The sequence below is a fragment of the Hemiscyllium ocellatum genome, chromosome 10 (assembly GCF_020745735.1).
Source record: "Hemiscyllium ocellatum isolate sHemOce1 chromosome 10, sHemOce1.pat.X.cur, whole genome shotgun sequence".
In the NCBI taxonomy this organism is placed as follows: Eukaryota; Metazoa; Chordata; class Chondrichthyes; order Orectolobiformes; family Hemiscylliidae; genus Hemiscyllium; species Hemiscyllium ocellatum.
Window position 1 is genome coordinate 5051272 of NC_083410.1, and position 19334 is coordinate 5070605.

At 42.5% G+C, this 19334-nt stretch overlaps 1 protein-coding gene across 1 annotated transcript in view; it reads left to right on the forward strand.

Moving 5' to 3' along the window:
* LOC132819619 (butyrophilin-like protein 2) overlaps nucleotides 1-19334 on the forward strand; it is a 53405-nt gene that overhangs the window by 4588 nt on the left and 29483 nt on the right. Inside the window, exon 2 of the mRNA XM_060831201.1 lies at nucleotides 14760-14818. Coding sequence (XP_060687184.1) covers nucleotides 14761-14818 — 58 coding nt within the window. The 5' untranslated portion in view covers nucleotide 14760. The remainder of the gene's footprint in view (nucleotides 1-14759; nucleotides 14819-19334) is intronic.

Consider the following 19334-nt stretch of genomic DNA (forward strand, 5'->3'; position numbering starts at 1 on the left):
CCTTAATTTAAAGCTATGTCCTCTCGTGCTAGCCATCACCATTGAAGGAAAAAGACTCACCATCCAACTTATCTAACCCTCTGATTATCTAATATGTCTCAATTAAGTCACCTCTCAACCTTCTTTCTGACGAAAACAGTCTCAAGTCAGTCCCTCAGCCTTTCCTTGCAAGACCTTCTCCCCCTACCAAGCAACACCCTCGTAAATCTCCTCTGAACCCTTTCCAAAACTTCCACATCTTTTCTATAATGCGGAGATCAGAACTGTATGCAGTACTCCAAAAGTGACAATGTGACCACACCAGAGTTTTGTATAGCTGCAACATGATCTGATCTAAACCGCGAAATCAAACTCATGCCTCTGTATTTCCTGCAATATCCTACTGTGGGGAACCTTTATCGAATGGAGAAAGCGAGGTCTGCAGATGCTGGAGATCAGAGAGACCTTCTTCAAGGAAGGCATTCTTGCAAGAGGATTCGCAGTAGGTTAAAATCTTCGAGGAGAAAGTGAGGTCTGCATATGCTGGAGACCTTTCCAGCAACGCATTTTCAGCTGCTGCCTGACCTGCTGCGCTTTTCCAGCAACACATTTTCAGCTGCTGCCTGACCTGCTGCGCTTTTCCAGCAACACATTTTCAGCTGATGCTGCCTGACCTGCGCTTTTCCAGCAACACATTTTCAGCTGATGCTGCCAGACCTGCACTTTTCCAGCAACACATTTTCAGCAGCAACCTTTATCGAATGCCTGACTGAAATCCATATACACCACATCAACTGCTTTACCCTCATCCACCTGTTTGGTCACCTTCTCAAAGAACTCAATAAGGTTTGTGAAGCATGACCTACCCTTCACAAATCTGTGTTGACCATCCCCAATCAAGTTATTCCTTTCCTATAATAATTATAATTCCTATCTCTTGTAACCTTTTCTAACACTTTACCCACAACTAAAGTAAGGCTCACAGGTTTATAATTTCCAGGGTTGTCTCTACTCCCCTTCTTGAACAAAGGAATAACTGCACAGGAGGTGCACAAAGCAAGATCAACATTATTTGAAGTTTTAAAGGTTCATTCAGCAGTCTAATAATGGCATGGAAGAAGCTGTTTTTGAACTTGTTGGTGCATGTATTAAAGCTATTGTATCTTCTGCCTAATGGAGGAGATTAGAAGAGAACATTACCAGGATGGGAGAGGTCTTTGATGATGTTGGCAGTCTTTCCATGGCCGTGTAAATGGAGTTCATGGATAGGAAGCTGGCTTCTGTGATAGAAAAGGAACATTACAGTGCAGTACAGGCCCTTCAGCCCTCAATGTTGTACTGATTTGTGAAACTAATCTGAAGCCATGTCCCCTCATGCTTGCCATTATCATCTGAGTGAAAAGGCTCTCACTGTCTCAGTGGTTAGCACTGCTGCCTCACAGCACCAGGGTCCCAGGGTCAATTCCAGCCTCGGGCAACTGTCTGTGTGGAGTTTGCACATTCTCCCTGTGTCGGTGTGGGTTTTCTCTGGGTACTCCAGTTTCCTCCCACAATCCAAAGATGTGCAGGTCAGGTGAATTGGCCATGCTAAATTGTCCCATAGTGTTAGGTGCATTAGAGAGGTGGGTGGGTTACCCTTCAGAGGGTCGGTGTGGACTTGTTGGGCCGAAAGGCCTGTTTCCACACTGTAGGGAATCTTATCTAATTTATCTAATCATCTTGCATATCTCTATTAAGTCACATTTTAACTTTCTCCAGTCTAACAAAAACAGCCTCAAGTTCCTCAGCCTTTCCTCATTAGATCTTCCTTCCATAGCAGGCAACATCCTCGTAAATCTCCTCTGCACCCTTTCCAATGCCTCCACTTCCTTTCTATAATGCAGCGACCAGAACTGTATGCAGTACTCCCAAGTGCGGCTGCACCAGAGTTTTGTACAGCTGCAAAACTCATGGCTCCGAAACATGATCCCATTACCAATAAAAGCTAACACCGTATGCCACCTTGCAACCCTATCAACCTGGCTGGCAACTTTCAGGGATCTATGTTCATGAACACTGAGATCTCTCTGCTCATCCACACTACCAAGAATCTTACCATTAGCCCAGTATTTTATATTCCTGTTTCTCCTTCCAAAGTGAATCACCTCGCACTTTTCCACAATAAGCTCCATTTGGCACCTCTCAGCCCAGATCTGTAGCTTATCCATGTCCCTCTGCACCCTGTAACATCTTTCCACACTGTCCACAACTCTACCAACCTTAGTGTCATCCTGAAATTTACAAATCTATCTTCTACGCCCTCATCCAAGTCATTTATAAAAATGACAAACAGCAGTGGATTCAAAACAGATCCTTGCGGTGCCCCACTAGTATCTGAACTCCAGGTTGAACATTTTCCCATCAACCAACACTCTCTGTCTTCTTTAGCTAGCCAATTTCTGATCCAAATGGCTAAAACACCCTCTGTATTTTCAGCAATAGCCTACCACAGGGAACTTATCAAACGCCTTACCAAAATCTATATACACCACATCAACCGCTTTACCCTCATCTACGTGTTTGTTGCCAAATCAAAGAAGTCATTAAGGTTTGTGAGGCGCAATCTACCCTTCACAAAACCATGTTGACTATCCCTAATCAAGTTATTCCTTTCCAGATGATTATAAATCCTAGCTCTTATAACCCTTTCCGACACTACCCACAACTGAAGTAAGGCTCACAGGTCTATAATTTCCAGGGTTGTCTCTACTTCACTTCTTGAACAAGGGGAGAACATTTGCTATTCTCCAGTCTACAGCAAGAATGCCAGAAGACAAGGATGACATAAAGATCAAAGCCAAAGGTTCTTCAATCTCCTCTCTAGCTTCACAGAGGATTCTAGGATAAATTCCATCCGGCCCAGGAGACTTGTCTATTTTCACATTTTCCATAATTGCTGACACCTCCTCCTTATGAACCTCAATCCCATCTAGTCTAATAGCCTGTACCTCAGTATTCTCCTCGACAAAGTTGTCTTTTTCCTGTGTAAATTCTGATGAAACATATTCATTTAGTGCTTCCCCTTTCTCCTTGGACTCCACGAACAACTTCCCACTACTATCCATGACTGGCCCTAATCTTACTCTCCTCATTCCTTTATTCCTGACATAGCTATAGAAAGCTTTAGAGTTTTCCTTGATCCTATCTGTCAAAGACTTCTCATGTCCCCTCCTGTCTCTTTAGCTCTTTCTTTAGGTCTTTCCAGGCTAACTTGTAACTCTCAAGCCCCTGAGTGAGCCGCACGTTTCTGCTTTATGTAAGCCTCCTTCTTCCTCTTGACAAAAGATTCAACTTCTTTAGTAAACCATGGCTCCCTCACTCAACCACTTCTTCCCTGCCTGATGAAGGACATGCAGTAGCTGTTCCTTGAACAAGCTCCACATTTTAATTGTGCCCATCCCCTGAAGTTGCCTTCCCCATCCTATGCATCTTAAATCTTGCCTAATGGCATCATAATTGCCTTTCCCCCAGCTATAACTTGCCTTGTGGTATATATTTATCCCTTTCCATCGCTAAAATAAACATAACCAAATTGTGGTCACTATCACCAAAGTGCTCATCTATCTCCAAGCCTAACAACACGTTCATTACCCGTACCAAATCCAATGTGGCTTCACCTGTTTTTGACCTAACTTCATACTGTGTCTGGAAACTCTTCTACACACATTGGACAAACATTGACATATCTATAGTACTCAAATTATAGCATTTCTAGTCAACATTTGGAAAGTTAAAGTCCCACATAACAACTACCCTCTTTCACTCCTATCCAGAATCATCTTTGCAATCCTTTCCTCTACATCTCTGGAACTTTACAGAGGCCTATAGAAAACTTCCAACTGGGTGACCTCTCCTTTCCTGTTTCTAACCTCAGCCCATGCTATCTCAGTGGATGAGCTCTCATCAGATGTCCTTGCCGTTGTCCTAATACCGTCCTTGACTAACAATGCCACACTTTCCCCTCTTTTATCACCTTCTCTGTTCTTACTGAAACATCTAAATCCTGGAACTGCAACAACCATTCCTGACCCTGCTCTATCCATGTCTCCGAAATGGCCACTACATCAAAGTCCCAGGTACCAACCCATGCTGCAGGTTCACCCACCTTATTTCGAATGCTGCTGGCATTGAAGTAGACACACTTCAAACCACCTTCCTGCCTGCTATTGCATTCTCGCAATCTTGAAACCTTATTTCTGACCTCACTACTCTCAACCTCCTGTTATCCTCCAGTCTACAGGAAGAGGAGCTACAATTCAGTTTCCCATTCCCTTGCTGAATTAGTTTAAACCCTCCGAAGAGCATTAGCAAATGTCCCCTCTGGTTCAGGTGAAGACCATCCTGTTTGTAGAGGTCCCACCTACCCCAGAGAGAGCCCCAATTATCCAGAAATCCAAAACCCTCCCTCCTGCACCATCCCTATAGCCGCATGTTCAACTCCTCTCTCCATTATTCCTTGCCTTGCTAGCACGTGGCACAAGTAACAAACCAAAGATGATAACTCTTTATTGTAGCTCTAAGCTTCTACCCTAGCTCCTTGAATTTCTGCCTTACATCCCTGTCCCTTTTTTCCTATCAATGTTGTTTGTGCCTATGTAGACCATGACTTGGAGCTCCCCCCCCAGCCAAGGATCCCCAAAACACAACACAAGACATCATGAACCCTGGCACCTGGGAGGCAACATACCAACTGTGAGTCTCTCTCATTCCCACAGAACCTCCCATGTGGTCCCCCTAACTATGGAGTCCCCATTGACTAATGTTCCTCTCCCCACTTCCCTTCTGAGCAACATGGACAGACTCTGTGCCAAAGAGCTGTACCCCATGGCTAACCCCTCGTACGTGCCATCCCCCTCCCCCCACAGTATCCAAAATGGTATACCTGCTATTGTGGGGAACGGCCACTGGGGGTCCCTGCACCATCTGCTGGTTTCCCTTCCATCCCCTGAAGGTAACCCATCTGCCCTTTTTCCTCTGCCTGAGGTGTGACTACCTCCCTGTAACTCCCCTCAATTATCCTGTCAACCTCCCATATGATCCAAAGTTCAACCAGCTCCAATTCCCTGTTGTGATTTCGGAGGAGCTGGAGTTGGGTGCACTTGTTGAAGTCAGTGGGGACACTAGTGGTGACCTTTACTTCCCACATTCTACAGGAGGAGCATGCCCTACTGTCCATTCCACTGTTCTGAATTCCCAAACAGACTTTATTTTTAAAATAGCCCAGTAAGCTTACCAATCGGGCACATAGAACCTTTTTTTTGGTTCGAGGAGGAGGATGGGAGGGAGACACCACCAAAGTAGTGTTTTGGGTAAAGCAACCTCCCAAAATATTACCTCACTGACTCAGCTGTCTATATCTGCTCCTGCACAGTGTGTGCTCCACCTCTTCATGAAGTATGTTTTTAAAGGATTAATTTACCCTCCCAGTAGCCCCCGGTCCTCCCTCTTGCTGCTCCCAAAGATAGTCTGGGCTATACACACAACTTCCTATAATTTCTTTTGGTCCTGGGCAGAGCAGTTGCCGTACCAGGGGCCGTTATTTACCTGGATAGAACGCTTTTTGTGTTGCACCTGTAAATGTTGTTGAGGGTCCTTATGGACATGCTGACTTTGCTGACCTGCCTGAAGAAGAAAAGGAGTTGTTGTGTCTTCTTCTTAACTGTAGCATCTAAGTGGGAGGTTCAGGACAGGTCGGTTATCATCTCTTCTAGGAATTTGACACTCTCAACCTCAGCTCCATTGATGTAGATAGGAGCACGTCCTCCTTTTTTCTACCTGAAGTCAATGATCAGTTCTTTTGTTTTTCTGACATTGAGAGAGACCTTGTTATCATTGCACCATGACACTAAGCCCTCTATTTCCTTCCTGTATTCTGACTGATCATCGTTTGTTATGAAGCAGAGGTTGACCCCGCCCCCCCCGCCACCACGAACTAAAACCGAAACACCCAAAGAGGAGCATCTCACCCTATAATCTGTAAAAGGAGGGTGGAAAGTGGGGATAACTTGCTTTTTAGCAACCTTCTAGTGGTGAAATGAATTAAATCCCTGACACTCACTTTAAAATCAACCAATAATAATTTATTTATCTATTTCTAGCAGTGAACAAATTAACTAAACTGTTAACAAACCAAATAAATCCCTTCTAACTACTAACTATTCCCAAATAAATTAAGATTCTAATGGTAGGCTGTTCCAATAAATATGAGTCCCACTCATTTTGGAAAAAAAAAGTAGAATTAGGTCTCTCAAAATTACAGCCAGGTTATATGTGTCTTCCAGAACGTTCTGTGTCTTCTCTTTCGATTTCTTCTGTCAGCAATATTAACTTGTGCTGTTAGTACCATTGTTACTTAGATGGTGCTTTCTCTCAGACATAGATGAGGCTGTGAGAGCCAGCGATTTTCTCTCTCTCTCTCTCTCTCTCTCTCTCGAGGGCTCAGGGCTGTTAGCTCTAGCAGATGGCAGCTAGTTCTGGGGTTATTTTCAAACTGCCTCCTCCTTTTATACCTGTGATGACACAGCCTGTTACCTTGGTAAAAGCTGCTGCTTGGTCTGCTCAAAATACAGTCTTTTGATAGAAATGTTTCAATTCGGGTGCTCTGTGTGCACTTGCAAACTTCCAAGCAGATGTTCACAGACATCCATTTTAAAGCTCTTAACACAGAAAAAGCACATGATTTTTTAAAAGGACCATGCAACATTCCTCCTACTTCCCCCCCCCCCCCCCGACACCACCAGGATTTTACAAACACCAAATTCTAATCACTTGCCCCCCCCCAACCCAAAAGTACTTTACCCAACTTTGCAACATTTGAAAGCCATCCTCCTACAGTGGTGATATCAGCAAACTTCTAGGTGACTTTGATTCGGAATTTGGCTACACAGTTGTGGGTGTACAGGGAGTACAGGAGGGGACTGAGAATGCATCCACATGGGGCACCATTGTTGAGGGTTACTGTGCAGGAGGTACTGTTGTCTGTCTTTAATGAAGATGATTGGCATTACATATAAAGAGTTGAAGATACCAAGGCTCTGAAATTAAAATAGGTGTACCATGCATGTGCGTCAATGTTTGTAGCAAAATGGAAGGAATATAGTTTTTGAGTATTAAACTCTCTCATTAGGGCTGCAAGTTGAAAATCTAGACATGGCATTTTAAAACTAGACAGCTAAAATTGCAATTTTTCAAAAAAATGTCAAGAAAGCGAGGTGAAGACGGGGAAATGTATGGATCTATCAAATCAGAACAAAATAACAGATCAACATGAATGACCTTAAGTGAACCAAACCTGTTGTCATTGTCCAATCTATGTACTTCAACCTATATGTGAAAATGGGAATTGGGTTAGGAGCAGGCCATTCCGTCCCTTGAGCCTGCTAAGTGTTGACTCTTGTCTCCCTGTAGTGTGTGCCAGAAAAACATTCAATTGTAATAAAATCCAGCACTATAAGAGTAAGGCCACTGACTACCTTCCTGGATATAAAAGCAGAAAGTCTTGGAGAAATTCTGCTTGGCTGGCAACGTATGTAGAGAGAAACAGAGTTGACATTTTGTTCAAATATGACTCCTGTTCAGAACTACCTTCTCAGGTAACAATTAGGTTCAGTAATTGTGACCATGAAACTTCCAGATTGTCATTTAAAACTACACGTTTTGGTACACAAATGTCCTTTCAGGAAGGAAATCATGTCTTATTGGCACTGACCTAGATACAATTTCAGACCCACAGCAATATTTGAATTGTCTCCTTTCACCAGGGTTCTTCCTGGCCTGGCCTCCTGTCTTCCTGGCCTCCTGTCTTCCTGGCCTCCTGTCTTCCTGGCCTGACCTCCTGTCTTTCCAAACTTGCTAGCAGAAATGTTCATCTTTAATTTTCAGTTCTGGTAAAGAGCTGCACACCCTGAATGTTAGTAATAGGCCACATCTCTTCGTAGACACTGAGTCACCTGCTATATATTGCCAATTTTTCTTTAATTATATACACCTACAGAAAGGTATAAAGGTTTATTTGTTCAGTCTAAAAGTGACTCTGAAAGGTGGGGGTTCAGATAATAGTTTCTCGTTGCAAGGGATAAAGAGTTTCTCCTTATTTTTTCAGGTTTAATGGATATTATTGCTCCTGCAGATGTATGTGCATGTACATACATGTACATGTCTGGGTGTGAGTTTGGCTTCTTGCTTTTGAATAAACGTAATGGCAGATGGCAGGATTGAGTTGGGAAAATACAAGGCAAGATGAAACAGAGAAGAGTCTAAAGTAATGTATTTTGTTGCAAGAATGGAGGAGAAATGGTGCAAGATCGAAATGAAAACAAAGTACAGTGGTGCCTTGGAATCCGAATTTAATTCATTCTAGGAGGCTGATCAGATTGCAACAAGTTCAGATTCCGAAACTATTTTCCCCATAGGAAATAATGGAAAGTGAACTAATCTGTTTCTGGACCCCAAAAAAACATTTTCAAGACACTTTTAACTGCAAATATACATGGTTAAGGTAACATAAGATGAGTAAATGACCTAAGTATCAAGTAATAATAATAAAAGCAAGAAATAAATGTACTAACATGAAAATAACTTCATTTACCTTAGTGAGGAGTGCTAATGGTGAATGCACTTATTTGCTTCACTGCTCTTCTTGGGTGCCATGGTGAATGCACAAGGGTGATAATTAAAAAAAACACAGCACAAATCAAGGTGAAAACACAAGGTAAACTAGTGATGGACACTAGTGAGAGATGCTTTCACGATGAACAGAACAAACAATATGCAACCTGAACGGTATGTGGTGTTTGGATTCTGAAACTGTATTTGGATTTTAGGGCAAAATTTTCTCGAAATAATTGTTGTGTTCGAACAATAGGGCATTTGTATTCCGGAGTCACCACTGTACTGTTGATACTGGAGATCTGAGATAGCAAGAAATGCTGAAGAAGTACAGCAGATGTGGGAACATCTGGAGGGAAGAGGAGAAACAGAACTAACTCTTTTAAGTCCAATAATTCTTCTTTGGAACACATGGGAGCCGGAAAATGCAAACGTGTTTTAATGCCTACATTACACCAATGCACCATTTGCTATAATGTGCGTCCTAGATTTGCTGAAACATTCCAGCAAAACCTAATGGAATCCAAAGGATCAGCACCTTGTTTTCAGCTCCGGCTCTTTGCAGTCTCCTGGACTCAGCAACTTTAGTGCATGAACACTATTCTCCATTCTGAGTTTTCCCCATCACACACACAGACATGCACTGTGTTATTTATATGAAATTGCTCTCAGCATAGCCAGTTTTTACTATTCACCCCTATCGCACCGACTGAAAAAATTCGGAAAGTCTGGCAGCATCTGTGAAGAGAAAACAGCATTAACGATTCGGGTCCAGTGACCCTTCACTGTCCACAAATTCTGAACAAGAGTCATTGGACTTGAATTTTTAAACCTACGTTTTTCTCCTCTGATTCTGCCAGAACCTGCTGGTTTTCTGCTATAATGTCTGTCTTTGTTTCACATCACCAACATCTGCAGGTCTTTATTTTATTTAACCATTAATATCTATTTTGTTCTTCTGTTACCATTAACCCTCCCTTTGTATGTGCTGTGAGAATGCTCACCATCTGTTCCACTAACTCCTCCTTCCTCTGTCAACTGCATAAAAGCCATCATTCTCAAACTGTGGATGGGTGGTGGTTTTGATTACTGTTCACTGGTCTGCTGTATCCAGCAAGTGGGAGAGAAACCAAATGGAAGAGAAAAGATTAATCACAGTTGTAAGTTAGACCATAATCTGAACTGAGAGCATGAAGCCACTTTTTGTGCACACTGATTAATACCTGAAGTAGGGACAGGGTCTGCATGAATGAGGGATGGGAAAATTGCAAGAAGCAATTGGGTGCAATAATGGGAGAGATTAAGAGTCTGTAAAAGGATATGTTTTATTTCCGTTTTATATCCTTGAATTGTAAACAACCTGATCTCATTAGGCTTTTCAACAATAACACATTACAACTTTATGGTGCCTCTAATGTGGTAACGCTCCTATGAAGGACCTGTTATCAGGCAATATGTTACACCATGACATATCAGTTAATCTTAAAGTAGGTGATCTAAGCTTGAGATAAGTTTCAAAGGAGTTTTTCTTTCCAGAGGAGAGGACAAACTGCTTGGAGACAATTGAAGAAATGTTACAGCTAATATGAATGGCCCCCAGTAGTGAAAATAAAGGGATTGAGAAAGTGCAAGAGGTCAGAATTGGAAGAGTGCAGAGATCTGGAAGTAGTTACAGAGGAGAGAGGGGTTAGGCAAAGGATCTGAAGGCAAGGCTGAGAGTTTTAACTTTGAGTAATTGCTGCATTAGGATAAACAGGAGCTCTCTCAGAATCTGAAAATCTGTTCACATCGAAGAGAGGCTGAATTATTAAATCCACCGTCTGCATGAGAATACACTTGCATGATCAACAAACTTTCAGATAATGGAAGAATAACACCTTTATCAAACTGTGTTTTAGAGTTTAAATCAAGCAACAAATTTATTAAAAGTAACAGATAAGCTGCAGTCAAGGAACAGTCAAGCAATATACAGAAGGTCACACAATTGTATCAAACTTTAATCTCTCTCTCTCCAGTTGTTTGTAAATGGGACTATATTCACAATGCACTGAGGGGATTGCAAAAGACAGGAACAAACAGTACATACTCAGCAAGTCTTCTTAGAACAGAGTTAATGTTTCAGGTTGATGACCTATTGTTAGGATAGTTCTAGGAAGTGTTGCCAGTCTGAACGTTAAATCTGTTACTTTGTGCAGCATTTATTGTTTGTTTCAAATTTCCAGCAGCTGCAATATTTTGCTTTTATCAAGGTAGCTAGGCTGTCTGTTTAACTTCTCTTCACAAAACTGGCAGCTCTGAAAATACTGCACTCCCTCAGTAATGCAGTACAGTAGGATTTTTAACATTGAGTCTTCCCATACCAGATTTACATTTTTGGGATAAACGAAGTCCCATCTTGAGGAAATATGTGTATTGGTTCTCTGAAAGCCAGACCTATCAGAGTACCTTACTGTTGGAGAGTTTAAATATTTGGTCTGACCCCCTGTATCGAATCACTTCTTTGTAGAAATGAGGCTGGTTTGACTCCTTCATTATATCCAGGAAATCTACTATGTCTAACAACTGTGGCTTGGGTTGTCAGCCATGGCTTACTAAGTAGCACTCACATCTCTGAGTTAGAAGGTTGTAGCATAAAGCCTTATTTCAGACTGGAGCACATAATCCAAATTGTCTGTCCCAGTGCAGCACCACTCTAATAAGATTTCTATACTCTTTCAGACAAGAGTAGGGTAATTCCTCTGGTGAACATTTATCTCTCAGTTGATATCACAAGACTAATTAGAAAACAAATAAACAAAGTTATGAAATTGCTGTTAATCAACTCCACAGGTTTCCAAATGTACTGGTAATACTGATTCAGTGAGATGATGTTAAATTAACCAAACATTCAAAATGTGACCATTGTGGAGATGTGGATTTGAACTCCCATGCTCTAGAATTATTAGCATATAATCAGTTATCACATCCGTCAAAAGAGAGAGAACCCAAATGAAATGGAAAAGGTTACTCACCGTTATAAGTTCTGCTTTATCAGTAAGACATGTTTTGATCTAAGATCAGGGAGCTCCCTTTCAGACACACTGGGATGGTAAAAACAATGGAATCGACCATGAAATAATTTGGTGTATTAATGGGTGATTGTAAGGGTCTGAGAGTGACCTCCTGTGTTCAACCCTATAATATCTATCAAGTTGCTGTTTGTGGGAGCTTACTGTGTGTAAATTGGCTGCCACATTTCTGATAAAGTTAAAAATTCCACAACACCAGGTTATAGCCCAACAGGTTTATTTGGAAGTACAAGCTTTTGGAACACTGCTCCTTCATCAGATAATGCTCTGAAAGGTAGTGCTTCCAAATAAACCTGTTAGACTATAACTTGGTGCGTGATCTTCAGTTTTGACCACCTCAGTCCAACTCTGGCACTTCCACGTCCTGTTTCTGATGTTAATATTTCTAAATTTGGTATTTTCCGTGGTGCAAAGTGCCTTCTGTACCAAAAGGTTTTGTAAAACTCTACTTCTTTCAGTCGGTGAACAGGTATTAGGGAGTCAACTTCCCCACCAGTTTGGTGGATTAGAGAGCCCTCAGTACCTTACCCTTGATGTGAGGTGTGGTATTTTTTAAATGCACTCAGTGGGTAATATTCCTAACTTTTTGTTTTGCTTTATTTACTTATGGGATGTTCATTGTCCATTCCTAGTTGCTGTTTGGGAAAGTAGTTTTGGTACGTCGTCTTAAACTGCTGCTGCCCAAGCCACAGTTGTTGACCAGGTAGATTTCTTGGATACATTAAAGGGTTCAAACCAGCCTTATTTCTTCAAAGGGAGCTTAGGCTAAATATTTCAGTCCAGTTTGACCTTCGGTGCCCCATAAGGTGGGTATTCTAGGATTTCTACCCAGTGACAAGTGAAGGAACAGTAATAGATTTCCAAGTCAGGATGGTGAGTGGCTTGGAGGGGAACTTCCAGGTGGTGGGGTTCCCCATGTATTTGCTGCCCTTGCCCTTCTAGCTTTTCTCAAAGTATTGCTAATTGAAAATTGAATCTGTTGGATTAGATTAGAATAGATCTAATCTAATCCAATCAAATGCACTTTTATGAAAATTGTTTTTGGGGTGCAATTTGATTTTCCCTTTTGTTACTGCTGAATATTTTGTAATGTGTACTCCAGACTCTGCTGGAGTAATGTGAATTTGGGTCTGTCTGAAGTCGGCTCATACCAACAGGCGCCGGCATTATCTGCTTGTTAGCAAAAACAACTTTTCCGTAAACTGCTCGTTGAGACAAGCGGCGTGTGAAAGTTTAACTGGGGGAATAACAACGAGTGGGGACGAGAGGGTGTGAGCAGGCAATTTCAATGACACATTTTAACCATTCACTCCAGCTTGTACTGCAACAATGAATGACTGAGGGAACCAGCACTACCACTCGGTTAGCAGCGAGAATGGTTCCGTCATCCCCACAGCCCGTTTCTTTTCAATAACTGCAGCGTTAGGCACGGCGCCCATTCAAGGGCATTTTTACCGGATCCCTGCCGGTTTCTCGTTGTTGCGGGGGCCTTGTCTGTGACCAGGAATAAGGAAAATATCATAAAGTATTGGAGAACTCAGCGTGTGTGGACAGAGAACAGAGTTAATGTTTCGAGTCCAAACACTCTTCTACAGGACGGAGTTCCTCTCCCTACAGTGCCACAGTACCTGTGATTTTTCTGTTTTTCTATTATTTCCGATTTGCACAGTCCGCGGTATTTTATCTTAGGGAGCGGTCTGCGCTGCTGGCGCCTGATTGACATCCGCGTTCACCAGTTATCATTAAGTTGCCTGTGATTGACAGTATAGTGGCTTAATGGCGGAATTGGATACACCCCGCGATATAAATGTAGCTGAGCCAGCGGCAGATACAGTGTATCCGAAAGTCCGGAGATAGTGTGTTCATCAGCGGCTACAGTGTATCCGACAGCCCGGCCACAGCAGCGGGTGAGTTAGTGAGAGGCCCGGGTTTCTGTGTATTTGTCCTGTTCCCTCTCCCAAGCCCATCTCTGTCCTGGCCTCTCTTATTTGAACGTTGTACTCCAGGCTCGTTGGCAACAGGGTGTGCCTGTGCTGACTCACTTCATTGGGATTGTATGGATTGATTGTTTTCCCATCTTTTCTAAACAAAAACTCTCCGGCATTTTCCATTGTGTTTTTCTTCGCGTCCTGTCTCCGTTTTACTCTGCACAGACCCGAGTCCTCGTTCTCTGGATGTTTGTCCCAGTAAATTCAGGCTCATCTCACCTTGTCCAGGTCTTTAGAAAGATAAAAAGAGTTTAACTTCAGGAATCCGGCGCAGTCTTTCAATTTTTTTTTCTGTTCAACGGAAGTCGGGAAATACTTCTTGACCAAGCAAGATCTGAGTTCTCTCTCTGTCTCTCTCTCTCTCTCTCTCTCTGTCCATAAAGTCAGTGGATATTGAGGTAAGGATGTAGATGACAAACATGTTAAATCAAGCTAGCTCTGAGAAGCCAAAATGTTGACTTTGTTTCTCTTTCTATAAATGCTGCCTGACCTGCTGAGTTTCTCTATAGCAATTTGTCTTAAAACGAGCTGGAATCTATTAGGGTGTGATTGTGTAGTCTGACTCTGTACTGTACATAAAAGCTTATTAATGTGGAAAGGTTAGGCTGAGTGCTTGAATGGGTGAAAATTTCTTTCGTGCCCTCTGGTGTGATTAAAACCAGTGGAGGAGATCAGGTAGACCATGCTCCTCTCTTGGAATCTGGGATGTTATACAGAGGTAGTTGTGAACATGCCCTCACCATCTCATATATCCTTTGCGTACTCACATCTGCAGATATGTGGGTTAACTGAAGGGTAGAGATTTGGTGCCAAGGATTTGGAGCATGGAGTAAATGCCCAGAGATATTGACTCCCTGTTTCTGTCACTGGCCCCTTACTGTCCCCTGACTGGAGAAGGGGGAATTGTTCATGGTCTGGGATATGTCAGGTGAGGCATGCAAATTTAGATATATTAAAATAATGTGTGCCGTATTTGAGAATTTGCTGTCATGAAAAGTGAGGAATTACCTGCTGGTGGACAGTTTAATTTCATTTCCTTAAAGTTCATGTTTTAACATATATATATATCTTCCTTTAGGATGAATTATCTCTTCCATGCACTCATTCTACTGGCTGCTGCTGAACTGACCCAAGCAGGTAAGGGGATTTGTGTTTTTGTTTGCAAGGCTCTACCATGTGCCACCTCTCCCAGTGTGCCCAGTGGTTAATTGGGAACTCTGGTGCACAGGTGGAAGACATATGTCAGAAAGGGAGATAATGGTGAAGTGGTAATGTAATCCAGAGTCCCTGCCTATTACTTTGGGAACAGAAATTCAAACCTAATCACGACAGCTCCAATTTATGAAATCTGGATTTGAAAGCTAATCTCTGTTGGTGACCACGAAACATAAACAGCCCTTTAGGGAAGGAAATTTGTCATCCTTACCCAGTTTAATTTACATGTGACTCCACGTTCACAATAGCGTGATTGGCTCCTGGCTGCCTTCTGAAATGGATGAGGAAGCCACTCAATTCAAGGACAATTAGGGATGGCCAACAAATGCTAGTCTTGACAGCAGTGCCCATATTAAGTGAAAGGTAATGAAAAAACATAGGTACATGTGATGTTGTGTACATGTGGATATGATAGCACCTTGCGACAATAGCACCCAATAACATGGTTAGAAATACGTTAAAAATATTGAAATGCTGGTAAGGGCTCAGAGAAAGAAGGGAACTAATTGAACAGCAGAAGCAGAATGGGACAAACGGCTGCTCCTGTGCTGCACAATTTGACAGAAAACCTTTTCAGCACAGAAACGGACCAGATGACCCATCTTGTCAAGTGTGAACAGTGGAATAGACACGAGTTTTACTTCATCTTACCTTACCAACATAGCTTTAATCCTTTCTCTGGATTGCTGTACCCATTCTATTCACCATAAACACCCCTGGTGGGAGGGATGTTTTTTCCCCCTGTTCTCTTGTGGGACACTGGCATTGCTGGATACTTTATTAATTGAATGAATTGCTCATTGTTTGCTTCCCTTGCCACTATAATTGAAGGCTGACCTTGTATTTTTTGTTTACCCTCCTTCACTTGATCTTTACTCTGAGCAGTGTTAGTTGCCACAGTCCACAGGCTGTTCTCTCAGAGAGATGATTGTGGTAGTTTATCCTGAGGATCACATGCCCAAGGCAAGAGGAGAGTCTGAGAAGGAGAGTCCTTCATGGTGACTTCAGATAGTGCAGGAATTGAACCCACGCTGTTGGCACACACTGCGTCTTAAACCAGCCATTCAGTCGACTGAGCTAAATTGGATTAACTTTGTCACATGTTTTCCTGTCCTGGTCTGTACCAGGTTCACTTATCTAAATCCTGAAGAATGGCTCATGCCCGAAACGTCGATTCTCCTGCTCCTTGGATGCTGCCTGACCTGCTGCACTTTTCCAGCAACACATTTTCAGCTCTGATCTCCAGCATCTGCAGTCCTCACTTTCTCCTCTCTTATCTAAATGCCAGTGAGTTTCAGAGAGAGGTAGGCAGCCCTGATCAAATAAATGTGCCTTCACACCAACCCCACCCCCAAAAGTAAATGTATGTAACTCATGCATCTGTCACTTGATTAGTCTGTGAGTGAAAAAGCAAAGATAATTAAGCTTGTAGTTGTGGTCACAGTACAAGTTCATTTTGTATTGCACACAATATAAAGGAACACCTCGGTAATCAGAGGCAAGTGTACAAATCCTGTAACACCTGGATATTTCACCTGATCTGCATCGGGTTAGCAGAAATCTGGCAGGCGTTCAAGTTGTTAAACCACCATCACCACGCCCCCCTCCCAAAAAAAACTTGACAACACTCAATCCATTCCTCCACAGATTTATTTCTGATGTGTTTCTGACTTTCTGGTTTGTCCTCTTTAATGTTTCTGGGTGTGTGAAATTTAGGAACAGTTATGAATGTTGTTTCATCTGTGAAAAAAGTCCTGTTTTAAAACCTCGAGAGCATTTTTGGAGTTAATTATGAGATATGCCTGCAAAGGGACTGAGAGTGTAAATTTATACATGACATTGGCAGCTGACTCGGAAAGTGTTATTGCTTTCCTTTCTATCCCAGGCTAGAGAGGGAAGATAACCAATTCAATACCCTTCCCTGAACTATTGATCTAGCTCCAACCAACTGGAAGGAGCCACTTTGTAACAACCAGGATCTCCTTTTGGTTAGACATACATTGAATGCTAAGGAGACACTCCAAAGTGCTGAGAAAGTCACACACTGGGATTGAAGGGGGATGTTTTATGATTCAAATGCAACACTCCACGGACTATCGAAACCTGAACAAAAAGGAGAAAAGGCTGTGTAGCATCTGTGGAGACAGAAGAACAGAGTTAATGTTTCAGCCAGTAACCAGTTAGTTTTGTTTTTGTGTGTTCAAACTATACCTGAGCTCAAAGTGCTTGGGAATTCAGGAGGACAAAAAGACAGTGTGAGATACCAGAGAGAAAGTCACTTAGACCCAACCATGCAGTGGAGAGCTTTATTCTGGGCTCCTTGTTGGTTAGTCACGACACTACTCCGATAGTAGAACCTGTAACAGATGGCCTTTAGACTTCCATAAAATTTAGAGCAGGGGTAGCACACTCAGCCCTTCAAACCTGCTCTGTGATTCAACATAATCATCGCTGATCATCCAACTTAGTCCCTTGTTCCTGCTTTCTCCCCATATCCTGTGAATTATTTAGCCCAAAGAACTTTATCAATCTCCTTGTTGAAAATACTCAGTATTTCGGCTTCAACCACTTTCTGTGGCAGAGAGTTGCACTTGCTCCCTTTTCTCTGGATGAAGAAATCTCTCCTCATCCCAATCCTGAGTGGCCCTCTGCATATCCCTGGACTGTAACCCCAGGTTCTGAACTCACTGGCAGCACTTCAGGAACTGGAAGTCAGTGCTGGTTTTTTTTGTCTTTATTTATTTATGGGATGAGGGAGTTGCTGGCTAAGGCAGCATTTATTGGCCCATCCTGAATTACCCAGAGGGCAGTTAGGGGTTAGCCACTTTGTGGGTCTGGAATGACATGAAGGCTATACCAGGTAAGGATGGCAGTTTCCTTCCCGAAAGGACACTAGTGACCCAGATGGGCTTTATGACGATTGACAATGGATTCGTGGTCATCATTAGATTCTTAATTCCAGATAGTTATTGAATTCAAATTCCACTGTTTACTGTGGCAGGATTTGAACCTGGCTCCCCAGAACATTATCTGGGTCTCTGGATTAACAGTCTAGTGATAATACTGCTAGGCTATGGCCTTCCCCCGAATTGACGTATCAGCACCAATTACCATGCAAAGAACCTACTTTGAGGAAACATTGTTCATCTGTCATCGAGAATATCCTTCCTGCATTTACCCTGTGTTTGAATTTTGTAGGGATTTCTCTGGAATTCCCATCTCCTTCTAAACTCGGGTGAATATAGCCCTAACCGAATCCGATTCTCTTCATATGAACTGGTTTCCAGCTAATTTCTATATTGTGATGAAAATAAATCAGCAAATGTGTTGGCGAGAATAATGCTATTCCCACTCCATGCTGCCCTTGCTGGCCTGCAGAACATGGTTGGGTGGTTGGGAATAAATACCTTCAGAGTCTGTAATTGGACAGGCTGTGTGACCAGTCATTGCTGTACTGGAACATTAGCAACCTGCACATGCCAGACTTGTGAGGACTGATGGTCCAGTCCTCTATCATCAGCCAGGCCTCCTGAAGGACAAGGTATGACTCACAATTAAAACACATGGAATAACAGCACGATCACATCCCACACATAGGAACAAGAAGAGATCACCACTGAGTCTGTTTTGATTGCAATAGAAACAGAAATTACTGCAGAAACTCAGTGGGAATGGTAGCATCGGCCATCTCTATAGTTCTGAGGAAGTGTTATTGAAGTCAACATTAATTCTGCTTCATTCTTGGCAGATGCTGCTGACTTTCTCCAGCAGTAATTTCTGTTTTTGTTTCAGATTTCCAGCATTTGCATTTATTTATTTTGTTTCTGTGTTTTGACCGCAGTTAGGTGCTTTGGCTGTATATCCCTCAATATTGTCAGCCAAGAAGCATCTATCAATCTCTGTTCTGAAACTTTCAGTTGACTCCTATCCTTGATGCCTTTGTTTTGGAGTTCCAGATTTTTCACTCCCTTTTGTGTGAAGAAGTGCTTCCAATCTAAGTCTTGAATGGCCTGGCTGTAATCTTAATGTTCTGTTCTGTCACCGCCCCACCCCAGCAACTCAAATCTGCACACCACTCACCAGAGGAAACGGATTCTCTTTATTGACCCTGGATGCCTCAAAAGTCTCTACCAACTTGTCCTTATGATTAAGTGGTTACAAATGTCAGGAGCCACCAAGGCAAAACATTGCGGGTTCTGAGTTTGTGAACTAGACCATTGTACGTGAATTAACAGATTGATCATCTGTAAAGGACACGCCTGTTGATTGTGGGATCGCATGTTATGTAGTTAACTCTCCTCACAGTGTACCGTCATCCCGCATTTCACATAGTCATTGTCTGTGAGTGCAGAGAAAGCGTTTTGTTCCACACCCTCAAACAGATATTTCCCTTTCTGCTCACACAAGTTGTGCCTATTCATTAAACTGGTAGCCACCT